This window comes from Astatotilapia calliptera, chromosome 9 (genome assembly GCF_964374335.1).
Source record: "Astatotilapia calliptera chromosome 9, fAstCal68.1, whole genome shotgun sequence".
Lineage (NCBI taxonomy): Eukaryota > Metazoa > Chordata > Actinopteri > Cichliformes > Cichlidae > Astatotilapia > Astatotilapia calliptera.
In genome coordinates, this window is record NC_137430.1 from 30459949 (window position 1) to 30480154 (window position 20206).

At 41.2% G+C, this 20206-nt stretch overlaps 2 protein-coding genes across 4 annotated transcripts in view; one reads left to right on the forward strand and one right to left on the reverse strand.

Annotated features, from left to right (window-relative positions):
- Window positions 1–20206, reverse strand: part of LOC113028823 (uncharacterized) — a 270569-nt gene that overhangs the window by 133485 nt on the left and 116878 nt on the right. The gene's annotated exons all lie outside the window — the stretch shown is intronic.
- Window positions 3913–20206, forward strand: part of LOC113029509 (uncharacterized) — a 75746-nt gene continuing 59452 nt past the window's right edge. The window contains exons 1-2 of the mRNA XM_080306689.1: window positions 3913–4072; window positions 5388–5493. Of these exons, the coding sequence (XP_080162815.1) occupies window positions 5476–5493 (18 nt within the window). The 5' untranslated portion in view covers window positions 3913–4072; window positions 5388–5475. The remainder of the gene's footprint in view (window positions 4073–5387; window positions 5494–20206) is intronic.

The following is a 20206-nucleotide window of genomic DNA, read 5'->3' on the forward strand; positions in this document are numbered from 1 at the left end:
TAATGAAATAACAAAATCAAAGAACCAAAAACACAAAACACTGGGTCAACGACCCAGGGACCCTAACAATTTGCCATCATACGGTGATTGTCTAGCAGTATTTGGATTTTACAGACGGAGGGGCAGCAGCCGCAAGTCAGCGCTTTTTGAATGGCTGAAATCCAAACTGTCCAAAAGAAAATTATCTGAAGAGGATGGCAGTAGCACACGGCAAAAAGAACATTTCCAAACAACCCATAAAAGAAATGCTCTGAAGAGAAATAGAAAAATAGAAATAGGATGGATGCATTATGATGAAGACACTGAGGTTTTCAAGCAGGTTAGAGCTAGATGAGGAGGAGGAACAAGAAAAATAGACATTTGCAAGGATGCCAAGAAAAAGGACATATTACAGGTTGCAACAGGCCTGTTCTTTCCAGATGGAGAAAATCATTCAGGGGCCCTTAAGAGCTGGTTTTCACTTCATGACGAGGAAGTGGTTCGGTGTTAATGCTTGGAGGTCATTTGTGTCCTGTGATAGCTTTTCTGATGGTGCAATAAAGCATGAGTCAGTATCTAAAAAGTAATCCCCTTCGAGGTGCACGGCTCTGCTTGTTATGCAAGTGAACGCTACTACATACCGTTTTACAATACTGCGCCCTCTTTTCACAACAAGTGGACCAAAATAATCTAGACCAACGTTTCTGAAAGGTTGCAGATCTGGAACCACTCTTTCCTCTGGCAGGTCTGCCATCTGTTGTTGGCTGGATTTTCCTCCATTCAGTTTACAGAATAAACATTTTGCACAGCTTAAACTCCATTTGTTATCCGAAACTTTCTTTCTAAAACAATATCTGGGAAACATGCTCTTTGGCCAGTCTTCTCGAGAATCTCATTTGCCTTTGTTCTCTATTTTTCTCTCAGTTTAAATGAAAAAGTTTGAATCAGAAGTTTAATGTTAGCTGGCATTATTAACTCCTGCAAATACTGCAGTTCCTCCATAGCATTGCAACACTCCTGAATATATAGTCAAGTCCAGTCAAGTCAAATTTATTTATATAGCACATGGAAAACAGCAACTGTTGACCAAGGTGATGGACATTTAAGATCATAAAAAGAGATAAAAGAGATAAAAGAGATAAAACATAAGAAGACATGAAAGAATCATAAAATTAGAAGATTTGAGTAAGAAGTAAGATAAAAGTAGTACAAACTCATCCTGATTTAAAAGCCAAGGAATATAAGTGGATTTTTTAGACGGGTTTTGAAAGTGTCCAATGTTGGAGAGGTCTTTGTGTGACAGTTTGTTCCACAATTTAAGAGCAGTCACAGCAAAGGCCCGGTCTCCTCTGTGTTTAACCTGGACCTCGGGACAGCTGAGAGCATCCACAGACCTCAGTGATCTTACAGGAGTGTACCAATTTAGAAGATCAGAAAGGTTGTTTTTTCCTGCCTTGCTTTGTATCATTGTTTGTAGCTCAACCTCACGTGTCTGAATTTATTTGTTTTTTCATTGACACACTGTATTAACACAAGATTCCTGAAATCATACAAAAGACTACCCTAGTAGTATTTTTTTACTGTAAAAACCACAGACATGTTAAATAAATTATTTTATAATTTGAAATGGTAAATGGACTGGTTCTTATATAGTGCTTTTCTACTCTTCTGAGCACTCAAAGCGCTTTACACAACTTGTGCATTCACCCATTCACACCCATTCGCACAAGCACATTGTTCTAGTTGCTTTCTAATTAACATTCACACACATTCATACTCCGATGGATGCATCGGAGAGCAATTTGGGGTTAATATCTTGCCCAAGGATATTTGGCATGCAGACTGGGGAAAGCCAGGAATCGAACCACCAACCTTCCGATCAGTAGATGACCTGCTCTACCACCTGAACTACAGCCACTCACATGCAAACCTACAGCCACCTACAGCCATGCAAATATAAATTGTGTATTTTGAAAACTTATGCACACATTGTGTAAATATATACAATTATTTATCAAAAAATGGAGCCAATACACCAGGGTTTCTTTGTTTTTGCTTTTGTTTTGTTTTTTGGCCACAACTAAGGACCTTACACACCTGCAGCTGATCTGACTTGTCAGGGGAGTAACATAGGAGTGTAGCTTAGAGCTCCTCGACGCTGGATCGTTGAGTTACACTCCAAGTTAGTGTGTGTCTAAGTGTAGTGTCATGCTGGTCATGTATGCCCGCGGGAGTTAGTGTTTCCCTGTAGGAGGAGCGGGGACGAAAAAGGAAAGAACACACAGGGAGTTTGGGAAGACGAGAGCAGAGAGCACGAACATTTGGGTGAAGACATGACATGGGAGTCTAGTGAGCTCACAGGGATTTGTGTTCTTGGTATTTGCTCCACTGTATATAAAATGCACTCATCAAAGAGTCCAGCATTTGGGTCCTTCTTCCCCACAGTTGGCCAGCGCTAACCATGAGAAATTATGGTAAATTGCCACATGGGAAGGACAATGTATCAAAAGGAGGGATTTCAGGTTTACTCTATAACTATCTGGTGATTTTTCTACAGTTTTCTACAATTTTCAGTGATTTTTCTATGATTTGTGTGACTAACAGTTAATGTACAGGTATTAAACCCCTACAGGTGCTATTAGATAAGTTGTTGATAACCTACAAGTTCACTGAACAGAAAGTGGAATGCTGATTGATGATGATTGATATATTTTCAAAACGGTTAGAAGTTTTTCCTTCAAGTAAGGAAATACAGGTGCAGTATCCAGAGTATTGCTGGGAGAAATCATCCCAAGGGTGGAAGCTCCAGACTGAAACTGGGTGCTGATCAGAAATCTTTAGAGAGCGGGAAGCAGGGACCAGTCCAGGCACAGCCGACAGCCCAGACAGCGGTCAAGGGCCCGAGTCATGTCATTTGGGGTCCTGCTGCTCATCACAAGAAGATTCCAGAGCACACAGAAAAAACCGCAAAGGTTAAGAAAGATCCCTGCGTTAAGACGCTGAGGAAGACAACAAGGGTGTACGACGTGCTCTGCCCTTTCAACCCACAGCTGTGTTAGAACGAGAGAGTGAGGGGTGAAAAAGCGCCCTCCTCCAACAAGAGTGTGCCAATCACCAACTTAGTGACGTGCAGGTTGAGGCTCTGTGTCACTGATGAGGGATCAGCGATGGAACGCAGACAACACCTGATAAAACCGCCAGGCAGTTTTGCCTGAAAAGTTCAGTGTGTGTTCAATAAGGTGGTTATTGGTGTGACTTTTTAATTGTGTCACAAAATATTTAAATTTACATGACTCTCCAATTATCAAAAACACAGGAAAGGTGTATATGAATTGCTTGGTTTCAAACTTTTCTCTAGTTCCGATGTGATTAAAAATAATATGCAAATTTCACAGCCATTTGACTAACAATGACTTGTGCACGCTCTGCATGGCAGGTAGACTGCTTTGTGGGCTGTGCATTAGATCCAAATTCACAATACTTTCATTTTAATTTTCACTTAATGTCATTCATAATATATTTTAAAGATGTCTACAATATTTGTAATATAGATGTAAAATGATTCCATGGAAAGTACAATACCTTACAGTGTATACAGTGTATATAAGTATGACTAGGTCATTGAATCAGTGTCTGTTGTGAGTCTCAAGTTGCCTGCAATGGTATTTAAGGTCCAGCAGGTGTCAGCATGGAGCAAAACAGCAAAACTGTGTCGACACAGCATGGATACAGTTTGTGCTAAAACGCTTCATGAGGCCTCATCTACCCATCATTAAAAAAATATTTTCTTATATCCAGGATCTTTTTGCTGCCATCCTCCTCTCCTCCTCACAGCGCAGGCTTGCCGCTGCTAAAACTAAACAGACCTCCCTGAAAGGCTCAGCCAATCACATTGGCCATATTTGTCACATGACGTAGGACTCCAGTACCGTTTGGATCGATATCTGCATCGATCTGCCCACCCTTGTCTCCTGGATCGTAGCTGAGATCAGCGTGAACCACGTGGGTCTCTGCTCCCTGATCTGTTTCCTGTGTTTGGAAAGAGTTGCAGCTTCATCGCGGAGTTTCTCTCGGTTTGTGGGCTCATCTAAAGGTAAGCACCGAGCTAACTTTACTGTGAGTTCAGTTCATGTTGAGTTTAGCTCCTGAATGAGGTCTTCTGCTGCTCTCCTCGGTGTTTGTTCACAGTTCATTGTGAACACGTTGAGAGAAGAGTGAGAGAGTGTTTGGAGAAAAACACCAACTAATCATTAGCTCAGCATGCTACTGGTGTCAACCCAGCCTCCAGTTTGGGAATTAAAGTCAAGTCAGCCTCCACCATGCTTTGTGTTTCCTTTGTATTCTAAGTATTACGGCAGGATGCGCGGACACCTGATTTCAAAATAGAGACCAGCTTCGACTGAATTAACAGATATGTCAAGAACATAAAAAATATTATTTAGTCTTTAGTCAGCTGCTGTGGATGGACAGGATGGACTCAGGATGTGTCATATACGATCATGGGGCCTCACAACGAGAAACAGGAAACAGATGGAGGTGAGAGAGTGCTGAAACCGTTAGTGAGGAACAAACACCAATACTATAAAAGGAGTTGCAGACAACTGTAACTCACTGGCGCATGTTATGTTATCTGCTTAGGCATGAAGGGGCGTGAACCCTGACATGTAAAACTGTGTATCGAAGTGCTTCCTCTTTGAGATCTACTGGACTACATCTCCCACATATGTGCTTAATAAATAATTGTTGTTGACTGGACAAGATCTGAGTAATGTTTTTTTGTTCTCAGCCCAACATCAAAGAATCAGGACAGTACCGTTCAGAGAGTTGGGGAATGGCTGCACAGAATCAAACTTTTAGGAGTGGTGGAGGCGGTGGGACTGGGGGGCTGAAGCAGTTGAAAGTGTGGGGTGGGGGAGTGACAGGTCTGTCCCTGTTTGTGGAAACCACAGGAGGAGCTGTTCAGGCTGTTGCTGGGTGTGAATTGTTGATGGAGTCTTTAAACTTGTAGTTGCTGTTTTCCAGACTGAAGCAGAGTCGTTAGCTGAAAACTGGTTTTAGAGGTTCATTCAGGACACCTTCTCAGGCTCTTACAGCCTTACCTGTATCATAACAAAGTGTATAAACCCCAATCCACCTTTAACATGGTCCTTCTCCCAAACCTTCAAATAGGACTTTCTGGCCCTGTCATAGTAAAGGGCTGCTTAGAATATTAGAGCCAATGTCACAAAGTTCCTCCTGAAGTATAAGTGAGTGAGAGAGTTTCCTCACTTTGCAGCACAACACGTCTCACAAGATTTCTACAAGCAATCAGAGTGAAATTTGTACTTTGTGTTGTCAGATGAACATATGAGACACTTTGACTCTTCAGTGCAGTGTGGAGCCTAACAAAGATCTGTTTTGTGTCCCAGCTGATCAGCAGGAGGAGAAGAGTCTGACGGAGCAGCAGAGGAACATTTTCAGCCATCTGGACTCAGCTGAGTCACTACAGAGGAAACAATGAGCTCAACACAGAAGGTGAGGAAAATATCACAGTTTCACCAAATAATCAGTCACGTCTAAAACTCTCATCCTCCCAAACTGTTATGTCACTGTGTTGTATATTATGTTGTTTTTTAGAGACCACAGCACATGTTAAAATCAGGAAGGTTTATTCATCAACATTATTAATAATCAAATGGACATTTGTCAGAGTTTTACCCCTGATACTGCTGGATAAACAGAAACTCACTCAGGAACGAGGTCACACAGAGCTCAAGTTTTCACTCGCGAGGGGGAAGCAGTTGTCTCCAACCCACTTCAACTTGCTTTCCCCCTGCAGGTTGTTTTTATTGGTTACACACATGAAGCATAAAGCTTGTTGCTGTATTACCTATGAGAAACTACTATAACTGGTTATAAAGTGATTGTGCTGTGCAAGTGTGATTATACATTGTGTGTGGTTATATGATGAGAGTGCAGCTGTCCCAGATTGTTGTTGGTAGAATCTGTTCTTCTCAAGGCTGCTTGTTCCCCTTATCAATGTCATGCATGTAGTCATATGCGTAGGTTACCTAGATAGCAAACAGAAGCATTCTAGCTTTCTAAATGGCATTGTGTAGCTTTTTAAATGGCAACCTACAACACATACATTAAACCTAACAGTTTTTTCATGACCCCAAAAAATACACGTTCAAAGCACCACAACAGCAGCCCGATATCAGACAGAAGCTGTCAGCTGAGCTCTGTAGAGTGGGCAATTATAATGAAGCTCTATATTATAATTTGTAGATTCAAGCTGCTCTTCACATTTTTGGCCAGCAGATGTCACCAAAGAGGACTGTGTTGAAAAGCTTTGAGTAATGAACCTTTTTCAATACAAGCTTCAGTGTTTCAGAAAGCTTCATTTGGCCATCACTGATATAAATAATATTATAGAAATGATCAGAGGAGGCAAAAGTACATTTACTCTATACTTAAGTGGAAGTACAGATATTAGTGTTATAAATACTTCAGTAAAAGTATTCATTCACCTTCTTTATTTAAGTACCAGTGAAAAAGTACAGGCTCTGAAATGTAATCAGAGTAAACAAGTAAAAGTAGCTCCTTGAAGAACATTTTAACCACATGTTTTTATCCAAAGTTAACTGAACCTTGTGCTTTGTTAATGTAATAATAAAATAAGATTAGTAAATGAAGTAAAAACTATTTATTTCTAATAAAGGTTCTCTGTTTGAATCAGGTGTGAATGTGCGAGTGAATGGTTGTCTGTCCCTGTGTGTTGGCCCTGCGACAGACTGGCGACCTGTCCAGGGTGTACCCCGCCTCTCGCCCTATGACAGCTGGGATAGGCTCCAGCGCCCCCCGCGACCCTGAAAAGGATAAGCGGAAGCGAATGGATGGATGGATGTTTGAATCAGTTAATTAGAAAATGAAGGAAAATAAAACACGTGTGTATTTTCTGTTACCTACACTGTAGAGGGTGACTTTGCCTCTAAACAGGAACATGAGCAGGGAAGAGGTTAAAGTGGGATTGAGCAGGTGGGAACCCTAAAATCAGCTGTAGTGGCTCAGCGTGGGGAAAAGAATCACAGCTCACAATAATTTCTGTTGAGAGCTCCAGTAGATTTTCTTAAATTACAGGCTGTGATCAGCTGACCTGCTGCTCTCTGTGGATGTACACAACTGAATTCAACCAGATGTCAGCAGATGTTTCATGAGCTGTCCTGGCTGATTTCCATCCTCTACACTGACAGTACACTGTCTTTATATTAGACACTATACTGTTGGTATGAAGGTGGAACTCAGTGAATGAATGTCAGCATCATGAGCTTCAGTTTAAATGAATCTCTGCTACACTTGATGTAATCTAACTGTGACATGAGCACCACAGTCACTGTGCACCAGTCACACACTGTCCTTTACTTTAAATCCATCACAGTTCAGCAAACGAACCTGTTTATCCTGCACTAACCTGCAGAGGATCTTCATGCAGTCTTTAAATAACACAGTTAATCTGCCTCAGATTGTTTTGCAGCATCTTTCACAACCTGAAAAAACACAATGTCACATGTACAGACCCAATATCTGATTTCAACACATGAGGACTTACATGTAAGCTTTAATGTCCAGTTGATCAAATCCGACTGAGCAGTCCTTCCCTTTGAGGAATTATGGATTTGATCAACTGGTCTGTGAATGCAATTGACACCCCTTCTCAACAAGAAGTCTGGGCTCGGGTGAGCCTGAGTGCTTAAGATATCTACCTATTCGGAACCATGATAACAGGGTTCTTGCTGATCGGAGCTGGCTTGGCCCTGGCTTATCGCAGAATTAAGGAAGTGGAACTGACTGTTCAAACCCCCACAAGGCTGCCCGCTGGGATTGAAATGATGGGACGAGGCGTGAGTTTCTCAAAATGGGCTCATTGAGTGCAGCACGGAGAAGATCTTGGAGAACGCATGGCTGCCGTGAATACTCACAACAAGACCTCTGAGTGAAAAACTGGATTACATCTGGAGGGGCTAGCTCCAATAACACCTTTGAGCGCAAATTGGATCAAATCTTGGGAAGTGCACTGCGGTCGTGAGTTCTCAGAACCTGCTCTTTGACCACAAGAATGACAACATCACGGAGCGTAAGTTTGGATAACATCATGGAGAAGCTCACGGCTCTCCAACGGGAGATTGAGAGACCAGCGTTGGAACAGCTTTGAAATACATATGAGTTGTTCGCACTAAAGTAAAAACCATCATCACTTCATGCGGCTACCCCTTCGGCGCCAGCTGCGGCCTCAAGGCTGGAGCCCAACAAAACACCCTGATAACGACTGTGTTTAGTCTGTTCCTTCCCATTCCATGCAAGGCCACCTGGGTTAGCTGGAAGACTGTTTACTTAGCCTGATAGGGCGGAGGACACTGTCTCAGCTGAACACACACATACACTTACACTGATAAGCACACACTCATCCCCCTCCCTTTCCAAACGCCTTCGATGCTTGTTTCCTGTTTCCTGCTTCCTGCGGGGGAACACGGCGGGTCTGTGTGCTGGAATGGTAGCGCTGTGCAGGGCGGCTGCTGTGTTCGCTTCGGATTACTCCTCACTCCTCACCCAATCCTGTGGCTTGTCATGTCTTTCACAAAGTTGTGCTGTGGACATTTATGTGCTTTTTGTACAGAGAAGTTTTTTGTTTCCTGTTCTCATGCTGTCCTACCATGGAAGCACAGCACGAGTAGAGGTCTCTTTTTTTCCTCTTGTACTTTCCCATTGTAGTGTACATTTAAGTGTTTTTCTGTAACGCTACCGATCTCCAACTTGTAACCCCATGTAATGTCTGTGTTGTGTGTGTAAGGTCGGGGGGGGTCCCATTTCACTGCAAGGCAACCTGCATGTGGTGAATAAAGCTTTGATTGATTGATTAAATCTAACCTCTCTTCTTCCTCTCCTGTCCTGTGTGTCTTATCTTTCTCCATCTCTGAGTGAAGTTAGCTCTCTTTCTTTTCTCTCCCTGTGATGTACAGCAGCTGGACCTTTAGCCAGCAACACACTGTGAGACAAACTGCACACAAACGGTTTGTGTGTTTGCTGATGTTTGTTGATAGAAACGCTGCATTTGAAATTACCTGTTTGTTCAGGTGCTGTGCAAAAAAGAAAGAAGAACAACGTCTCACTTTAACTCCTGACTACGACTCACAGTTTTGCCTCTTTCATTTCTTTTTATGTTTCAAACCCTGGTGATTAGTACACGATCAGGATTGTCTTTCATGTGTTACTTTTCAGGCTCAAATCAGTTTGATGCCCTTAGTGATGAAATAACTCCCCTCAAATTCCTCAAACCAAAAGTAAAAAGTCTGTTTTGAAAATGTAATGAGTAGAAAGTCCTTTTTTTAATGTGGGGAGTAAAAGTAAGGAAAATAAGGAAAAATGATTTTAGAGTGTTTGAACAGTCATGAATTATTTTTAACACCAGGTTGGATGTAATGTGTTAGAACTACCAGCAGGTGGGGATAAGAGACCTTTAAGGTGTTTGGTGCCACACTCCACCTTCAGGTTTAAAACTAGTGTTAATGGAGTTTGAAGGTTGAGTTTGTTCTACGACTGCATTTCACTCACTGCCTCTGTTTGTATCTCTGTCACTGCAGGACCAACATGGAGCGAGAAGTCAGCACTCTCAGGAGGCCGACAAACCTCACAGAAGAAAGAGAGAGAAAACATACACCTGTGACGAGTGTGGGAAGGATTTTACTGGGAAGGGTTCACTAAAACATCATCAGGTCATCCACACTGGAGAGAGACCGTACAGCTGTGACTTGTGTGGAAAGACTTTTTCCTGGAAGGATTCTCTGAAACAGCACCAAGTCATCCACAGTGGAGTTAAAGCGTACAGCTGTGATCAGTGTGGCAGAGCTTTTACTCACAGTAGCAGCTTACAGAGGCATCTAGTTACCCACTCTGGAATTAAGGCATACAGCTGTGACATTTGTGGGAAAACCTTCAGTCAGATAGGGTACCGAAATATACACCTACGCATTCACACCGGACATGATGTGTACTGCTGTGAAAAGTGTGGCAAACAGTTTACAACCAACACGCAGTTCCAACAACACATGTTTACCCACTCTGAGGAGAGACCTTATAAATGTGACCTGTGTGAGAAGACTTTTAAATCTCCACATGACCTGAGACTACACCAAAAGATCCACACCAGAAAGAGACTCTCCAAGTGCAGTTACTGTGAGGTATGTATTTATATTTTTATCTTGTCATTTTAGCCTGACTGTTTGGAACAACTCTGCTCATTAAACTGTCTTAGCTAGGGTTGGGTTTTGATAATCGATTTACCGATTAAAATCGAGTCTGGCATGGATAACGTGATATCGATTCATTAAAATCCTGAATCGATTTTTTATTATAATTTTATTTTTTCCCGAAACGCCCGAATCTCTGGTAAAACCTCATACAATTTCGACAACCACCAAACAGTAAATGAGATCAGGAACACGGATTCTGCACAAAGACGTAAACACAAAGCGCCGACTCGCAGATCAGAATCAGTGAGATGTCGCCTTTCTCCCCTGACGGCACGGACATGGTCGGGGCTGAAAGCTTGCAGCTCACTGATTCTGATGTTTCGTCAATTCTACTGCATGAAAAAGCAGCTCTGAGTGATTATTCAGATTTTCATTTCAGTTATGATTTTTGTTTGTTTTTTATTTGGTCTTTATTTCAGGCGACGTTCAGGATAAAAATGTTGAAGGACTGACTTACACTGTCGTTGTGTCTTTGTTTAGAAGCAGAGCGACACAGATGGATCCAGTTCTCAACCCTGTCATCACTGTGGTGGTGGGAAAGACTTTCATTGTGACCTTTGTCACAAAGCTTTCAGTCGGCAAGAAACCCTGAAAATACATCAACGTAAACACACTGGAGACAAACTGAAATACTGCAATGAATGTGGGAGAAGCTTCAGCACATCAAATGGATTAAAACGACATGAACTCATTCACAGCGGGACAAAAAAGCACATCTGTGATCAGTGTGGGTCATCTTTCATTGCTGCAGGTGGGCTTAAAACACACAAACGAGTCCACACAGGAGAGAAACCATACAAGTGCAGACACTGTGACCAAAGCTTCTCACAATCAGCTAATCGTAACTATCATGAACGTGCACACATGGAAGGAAACTACAGCTGTGACCAGTGTGACAAGAGCTTCAGGAATCTCAGTTCATACTCCAGACACAAACGATCCCACGTTACTAATAAACTGTTTCACTGTTACCAATGTGCCAAAACATTCACTAAATTATCTGCTCTGTGCAAACATCAGTGTCATCACTCGGGGCTGGAATCACTCCCATCACAGTAAATCTGAAGAGACAGAAAGATCCTCTTCTGCTTTCAGGGTCAGACTCAAAACCCTTGAGATCAGGCTCCACAGAGTTCAGAGTGAATCTCCTATAAAGATCTGATGAGGCAACTATGAATGAAAATGGTTCTCTAGTCTCATTTTAAGCTTTCTAAACTGTTCTGCTTCAGTGTTCATGTCGAGTGGTTCGCTTTGTTCCAGCAGTTGGATGAAGAATTTTGAGCTGTGATTTCATTTCCTGTATTTCAGAGTAAAGGCTGAAGTGACAAATGGAAACATGTTTACAGTCAGTCAGATGAACTGTTTTCAGTGGCACAGATGGAGGTTTATCAGAGGAGGAGACTTGGCTGCTCTCCACTCACACTGAACAGGGTTCCTGCAGCTTATTAAAAATCTGACCTGAAAGTTATGAAAAATTTCCTTGTAACACTGAGTTACAGTAGGGGGGCTGCTCCGTAATCCAGTTCAATAACACATCTCCTGACATTAAACATAAGCTTATTTAATAATGTGGATCTCTTTTTGTCCAGATTTTTATTCAGAGGCAGCAACTGTGGTAAGAATTGACCCGGATCTTTACAGATCTTACAGTTTAGTATCAAGTTCATTTCCTTGTTGATGCAGAGCCAGAATTTAGATATTTTTAGACAATTCCATAAAAGATGCATGTAAGTTCCATCTGCTGTTTTATATTTGAGAAGAAAAGGTTGAAAGATCTTTAAAATCTTTTATTTTTCCTTAAACTTGCTGTAGGTATTAAAACTTATGATTTTGTGTTTAAGATGTCGAAACAATTAATTTTGGGAATTGATTTTTTAAAGTTGTGGTTTCATTTGCTCAGAGTTCATCAATGTTTTCCTGATACAAGGTGGGATGGATCCATGCTTTTATGCTGTTTAAGACAAATTCTGAAAGCTGAACGTTGCAGAGATTGAGACCCATTAGACCAGGCAGCATTTTTCAATCTTCTATTGTCCTAAGCTGTGGCCTCAGTTTCACTGGAAGTTGAACCCAAGTACGGTGTTCAGCTGTGGACTGGTCCATGGACCCGCCTGTCCTCCGGGAACACAGGTACACATCCTGGACAGGGAGGAACGCCTGTTTGAGACCAGAGTCAAGGAGACCATTTACATGACAAGGGAAAGACTCTGAATCAAGGAGGGGGCTTAAAGGTGCATTTATTTCCTTTGCAACGTCCATTTAAATTTCCATTTAAACACAGACAACAAGTAACTAGGCTAAGCACAGTAGGAAATGGTTTGCCCCTTCTCATCAGCAACACCTGGACAGAATTACCCTTGACCTTAAATAACCCCGTACCTACCTCTGTTATAACCAGCAAGGTGTTCAAATAGCGCACCACTTCAGTTTTTTTATTATATGATGACTTCTGCATTATTAAGTGATAAGAACAAGTAGTCTGATATCCTGTAATCATGATGACGCTAAAATTGGAGATACAATAAAAGATACAATAAATAAAATAATTTTTTGTACAAAGTATCAGTATCGGTTCAGTATCATCGATACCAGCCTGAATTTTACTTGGTATCGAATCAGAAATGAAATCAGTGGTATCCCACATTACTAGTCATGATACATCTTTACAATATGCATAAGAGGGCAAACCATGTTTCATTTATAGGCAAGGCAAGTTTATTTATATAGCCCAATTCCACAACAAGGTCATTCAAAGTGCTTTACAGAGACATTCAAAAACAAAAACAAATAAAAAGCACGATTTAAAATTGATTAAAAAACAGTCGATAAAATCAGTAGTTAAAATGTAAGTTTTGAAATTTAAGCTTAAAAGTGTGGATTTGGTGCTTTATTCAAATGCAGCTGAGAACAGGTGAGTCTTCAACCTGGATTTAAATAAACTGAGTGTTTCAGCTGATCTGAGGCTTTCTGGGAGTTTGTTCCAGATATAAGGAGCATAAAAGCTGAATGCAGCTTCTCCGTGTCTGGTTCTGACTCTGGGAACTGATTTAAAGAAAAATGGATCCAGATGACCTGAGGGATCTGGAAGGTTCATACTGGGTCACTGATGTATTTTGGTACTAAACCATTCAGAGCTTTATAGACCAGCATCAGGACTTTAAAGTCTATCCTCTGACGGACAGGCAGCCAGTGTAAGGACCTCAGAGCTGGACTGATGTGGTCCACTTTTTTGGTCTTAGTGAGGACTCGAGCAGCAGAGTTCTGAATGAGCTGTAGATGTCTGACTGAATTTTTTAGGTAGACCTGTAAAGATGCTGTTACAGTAATCAAGCCTACTAAAGACGAATGCATGGACTAGTTTTTCCAGGTCCTATTGAGACATCAGATCTTTTATCCTTGAAATATTCTTGAGGTGATAGTAAGCTGACTTTGTTATTGTCTTAATGTGTTTTTCTAAGTGTAGGGCTGCATCCATCACTACACCCAAATTTCTCGCCTGGTTGGTGGTTTTTAGGTGTATAGATTGAAGTTCTCTGGTGACCTGTAATCGTTTTTCTTTGGCACCAAAGACTATTACTTCAGTTTTGTTTCTGTTTAGCTGGAGAAAATTGTGGCACAACCAGTCATTAATTTCCTCAATGCATTTGCCAAGAGCCTGTACAGGGCCTCGGTCTCCTGGTGACATTGTGATATATATTTGTGTGTCATCTGCATAGCTATGATAGTTTATTTTGTTGTGCTTTATAATCTGTGCCAGTGGGAGCATGTAAATGTTAAACAGAAGGGGTCCCAAGATGGAACCTTGGGGAACTCCACATGTGATACTTGTCTGCTCAGATGTGAAGTTACCTATTGATACAAAGTATTTCCTGTTTTCTAAGTATGTTTTGAACCAGTTTAGTACAGTTCCTGAAAGACCTGCCCAGTTCTCCAGTCGTTTGAGTAATATGTTGTGGTCAACTGTATCAAATGCTGCACTGAGATCCAGTAAAACTAAGACTGACATTTTTCCACTGTCTGTATTCAGACATATGTCATTAAACACTTTGGTCAGAGCAGTTTCAGTGCTGTGGTTCTGTCTAAAACCTGACTGGAAGGCATCATAGCAGTTATTCTGTTTTAAGAAGTAATTGAGCTGTTGAGAAACTGCTTTTCAATGATCTTACTTAAAAATGGGAGATTTGAGATCGGGCTGTAGTTGTTCATTTGTGTCTTGTCAAGATTGTCCTTTTTTAGTATAGGTTTGATTACAGCAGTTTTTAGTGGTTCTGGAAACACACCTGATATTAAAAAAAAGTTGACGATCTGTAACAGGTCTGACTCTAAAGTCTTTGAGACCTTTTTGAAAAAACCTGTTGGCAGGACATCTAAACAGCAAGAGGAGGAGTTCAGTTGACCTAAGATGTCCTCCAGGTCTTTGCTGTTAATCGGGTGAAACTGTTTCATGGTGTTTAAACAGTTTTTTGGTGGACACAGTACATATCCTGGATCTGCTGTTGATGTACCAATTGCTTGTCTAATTTTTTGGATTTTTTCTGTGAAGAATTTGGCAAAGTCATTGCAGGTCATGGTCGAATGAAGTTCAGCTGCCACTGACACAGGAGGGTTTGTTAGCCTGTCAACTGTAGAAAAAAACATCATTCTATACATCATTCTACCAGTAATCTAGTTCATCAGTTTGTAGCTTCACAAAACAAAACTAAAAGGAATTTTTGCCACAGGTTTTTCAATGAATTTTGTTAATTTTGTTTCCAGATAAGAGAGGCCAGACCTTTCTTATCCTCTGTGTTTAATCTGGACCTTGGGACAGCTAAGAGCATCTGATCCACAGACTTCAGTGATCTTACAGGAGCGAACCAATTTAAAAGATCAGAAAGGTTTGAGGGTGCTAACCCATGCAACGCCTTAAAAACACATAATAAAACGTTAAAATTAATTCAAAACCTAACTGGCAGCCACTGTAAGGATGCCAGTACGGGAGATATGTAGTCTTGGTTGCATAAAAAAAGATAACCTTTATTAATCCTTCGTGTGGGAAATTTTTGTTACAGTAATAGACAGTGCAAAGTTGCATAGAAAATTTTGAGAAAAAACACTGGAATAATACAGTGGGGCAAAAAAGTATTTAGTCAGCCACCGATTGTGCAAGTACCCCCACTTAAAATGATGACAGAGGTCAGTAATTTGCACCAGAGGTACACTTCAACTGTGAGAGACAGAATGTGAAAAAAAAAACCATGAATCCACATGGTAGGATTTGTAAAGAATTTATTCGTAAATCAGGGTGGAAAATATGTATTTGGTCAATAACAAAAATACAACTCAATACTTTGTAACATAACCTTTGTTGGCAATAACAGAGGTCAAACGTTTACTATAGGTCTTTACCAGGTTTGCACACACAGTAGCTGGTATTTTGGCCCATTCCTCCATGCAGATCTTCTCGAGAGCAGTGATGTTTTGGGGCTGTCGCCGAGCAACACGGACTTTCAACTCCCGCCACAGATTTTCTATGGGGTTGAGGTCTGGAGACTGGCTAGGCCACTCCAGGACTTTCAAATGCTTCTTACGGAGCCACTCCTTTGTTGCCCGGGCGGTGTGTTTTGGATCATTGTCATGTTGGAAGACCCAGCCGCGTTTCATCTTCAAAGTTCTCACTGATGGAAGGAGGTTTTGGCTCAAAATCTCACGATACATGGCCCCATTCATTCTGTCCTTAACACGGATCAGAATAGAATGAAATAAAATACTACATACAATCGAATAAAATAGACTACAAATGCTATATAGAATTGAGTATAATACAACGATGCCAGAAAGAGTATTGCACATGTGTGGATGTGTGTGCTTAGTCAGTTGAAGTCTTTCTTGTGCTGTGGAGTCTGATGGCAGTGGGGAGGAAAGACCTGCGAAATCTCTCCGTCCCACATCATAGGTGCCGCAGCCACTGAAGGAGCTGCTCAGAGCTGTCAGAGTCTCCTGCATGGGGTGGGAGATGTTGTCCAACAGGGATGACAGCTTAGCCACCATTCTCCTGTCACTCACCACCTCTAGGTCCAGAGGGCATCCTAGAACAGAACTGAAAGTAGAGATAGTGTCTGTCTCCCAAATCCAACCTGGAAGCTGGTTCCACAGAAGAGGGACCTGAAAACTGAAGGCTCTCCCTCCCATTCTACTTTTAAATACTCTAGGAACAACAAGTAAGCCTGCAGTGCGAGAGCGAAGTGCTCTAATAAGGTGATATGGTACTACAAGGTCATTAAGATAAGATGGAGCCTGATTATTTAAGACCTTGTATGTGAGGAGCAGAATTTTGAATTCATGCCAGTATATGACATCCCCTCATCTCATCTATCACTCTCCACTTGGTGTCCATCTGAGAACAAGGCACAACTTGCTATTGCAATAAACTATTATGTAATTATCCACACCTAACAACTCCTGCACTTAATCTATAATAAAAATTGTGACAGCAGCAAAACATTCCAATTGTGCTTATTATTATTCTTATACTGGAATACCTCTCCAACAACTGGTCCATGTGTTAATGTTACCTGTGCTCTTTGTAATCCAGCTGCTGAGGAATCCTCTGCCTTTAGTAGCCTCACACAGCTCTGTTTCCTCCCCATGTCCTTACCAGCCATGTCTGGACAATGTTATATCATGAATAATAATTTTAAAAATCTATATACATAAAACACACACAGTGACATTTTAGACCTTCTTCAGAATACTGGATATACTTTGGGCATCATGGTGCTGATCCAGAATCCTTCCCTTATTATTTATTACTAGAGCTACAATAATAAGGCAATGAGGGGGGGGGAAGTAATAAATATGAAATATTGTATTCATGATGTATTCGTTTCACTATTCACTCTGTGCAGGCAGAAAGCTTATTACATGTTTAAACTGTAGAGATACAATCATTTTACTGCTGTAAAATCAGCATTTTGTCTTATTTAAAATATAAATCTAATATGATCTGCTTCTTAATGTATGTTCTTTAAAATACAGCGTGTGATTTTTAAATATTAATTATATATAATATTAATTATAATCATCCATAATTATGTGGACATGAATATTAGATAGCTTTTAGTGAAATACAAGCCCTCGCGGAAAGGCAGGAGAAGCCCTGTAACTTACTTTAAAACTAAATATGTTCCATAAAACGCTGACAGAGCTACAGACCCATGACAGCCTTACCCAGTTAGCCAGCAGCTACGACCAGCACTACTTGTACAGTTAATAAAAGGACAGGTAATGTGTGTCGCGCTGTTGCACACACAGCACGCTCAATTGTTTCAATTCGTCAGTTGCCACAAGACAACTTACCAACGTGTACGTAATAAGCTAATACTGTGTGCTGTAGACTACAGTGTGCACTGTACACCTACTTACTGGTTTTGTCGCATCAGTCTGTGGCTACGTCCACACGTATACGGGTATTTTTGAAAACGGAGATTTTCCATTTTCGTTTTAAAAAATAATCCCGTCCAGACGTAAAGGCAGAAATGAAGGAAAACGCTGCTATGAACATGCCAAAGCAACAGTGCAAAAATATTCCTAACCGTGCAGAAATGTTGGCCAATCAGAAGTCTGGAAGCCTCAGTGGGAAAAAGTAAACAAAGCTGGGGCATAGAAGCAGAACCGAGTCGTATGTGTGGAGGGACAGTAACTGTGTGTATATGTAAGCATTTAAACACTGCAGAGAGTACAATTAACAGTAACAGTATTGTAGAAATTCATTTCACCGAAACAATAACGTGGCGCACAGTGTGACGTCAAAAAAGGCGCACACCTTTGACGCTGCGTTTTCTCCGTTTTTCTCGTCCACACGTAAATGCAAAAACTGCGTTTTCAAAAATATCCACTCTGGCCGGAGTTTTTAAAAATCTCCGTTTTCAGTGACCAAAAACGCCGTTTTCGTGTGGACGAAAGGTGCAAACACATAGAAAAATCTGCATTTTCAAAAATACCCATTGGTTAATGGCGATCATGTGACTGATGCAAGTCATTTCCTTTTATTTAGCAAAAACTAGGATTGATAGTTAAATATTATTTTTGAGGGGCACAGACAGGACTCCACAAGTACACACACATAAAAAAAATGCCTCAACAAACGGGCACTTTGGGCTCCCATCAGGAAAGGGACGGGTGCTCAAGCCCCTTCCGCCCCACACCCAACCAATCCTTGAAATCTGTGGAAAAGTAGGATACGTTCGTCACCACATTTGGAGGACTCTTCGACTTTGAAAAGCCTTCATCGCATCACTGTGACATAATTGCCTACAAATACGGCATTTGAAGTATCAATCCCCTGAATTTGGACACAGTCTTCCTCTCCTGGTGCATGCTCACTTTTTTTTCGTGGTTTGCAAATAAGGAGGTGGGGCATTGCCACCACTAACTAGTGTGGACCAGAATTCACTCTTTCACTGCGTAACAGTTAAAGCACTGTGTGTGTGTGTGTCTCTGTGACTTCCTTCCGGTCAAAAGTAATCTCCTCACCAAGCTACATCAGATTACTTTAGACAACACACAAAACAGAGTTAACATATTACAAACACTGAGACCCCCACTCTGCATCCACTGGGCCAGTGGCCTCTTGTTGTCTTACATTTACAGATAAGCATGTGGAGAGTCTCCTTCAAACCTACTTCTAACTTATAACAATTATGAGTTTTTATTAAAGGTACAAGCATCAGCATCAGCAACCCCACACTGTAGCTTCCTGCCTCCATTTATGACAGCAGACCCCCAGTGTCCATACATTCCTTTCTCTCTAAACAATTACACACTCTCAGGCTACAGCTAAGCCAAACTAAAACACAGACAAATCCTTCCTTATTCCTATAATCTAAACAAGTTTAACACATCATATTATAATAATTTTTTTCTTGTACTCACTCTTAACAAATAATAAAAAATAGATGTTAAAAAAAAACAACCAGACAGAAAGATGATTAATTCCCCTCTTGCCCGTGCAGGTGGTTTATCATTCAAGCTCAGGTCCTCTAACAGAGGCCTGGGGGCTTGAGGGTCCTGTGCATCCTAGCTGTTCCTAGGACTGCGCTCAAATCTCCAATGTTGTTCCTGGGATAAGCTGGAGCCAAATATTCTGATGTCACAGTAGATTTCACATTACATGAGAAGAAGAACAGGAATAGGGAATTTAATTTAAACTTACATACAGTACAGACTTACATTGATCAGTATTATAATTATGTACAAATATATACAGGTGCATCAAAGAATACAGCCAGTCAAACCGGGGTAGCATTTGTGGTCCCTGAAAAGGATCAATGGTGGACCGTCAGTACACACTGGAGAAATGCTTCCAGTACTGTCAGCTGTTCAGTGGGTAGAAGACATGTGACCGTTACAATCAGGCATTTGTTCAGACTGAAGCTCTTCATTGGCCAGTTTACAGTGTAGCCACTCAGAAAGTAGAGCAGATGTACTAACAGAGGTTCAGCAAACATTTAACGAAATACACATGATGGGACTTATAGTTGGCTTTTTATGGATCCAGCTCACTATGGAGTCAGAGGAAATGAAACGACAGAGTTGTGAAGAAAGCCACAAAACATGGGTTAACTGAACTGGCTATTAACTTCTGTCAGACAGAGATAATGAGTATAATAAGGCGAGAAATAAAGGAAACATGACAAAAACAGTGGGAGGAAGAAAGGAGGGGACGATGGTTGTATAAAAATTTAAGGAGGGTAGGAGAAATGAGAAGCACAGGAAGGAGTAGGAGAGAGGAGGTGGTCATATCTGGAATAAGATTTGGACATACTGGTTTGATCACTACTATTGGTGACTGTCAAACCTTTGAGTCGCCGAGAAGCTGAATAGGGGGATAATGTTGACGCGCCCGCTGTTCAAAACGTAAGTTTACTGCAAAAGGGTTCAAGAAGTGAAAGTTGTCAGGC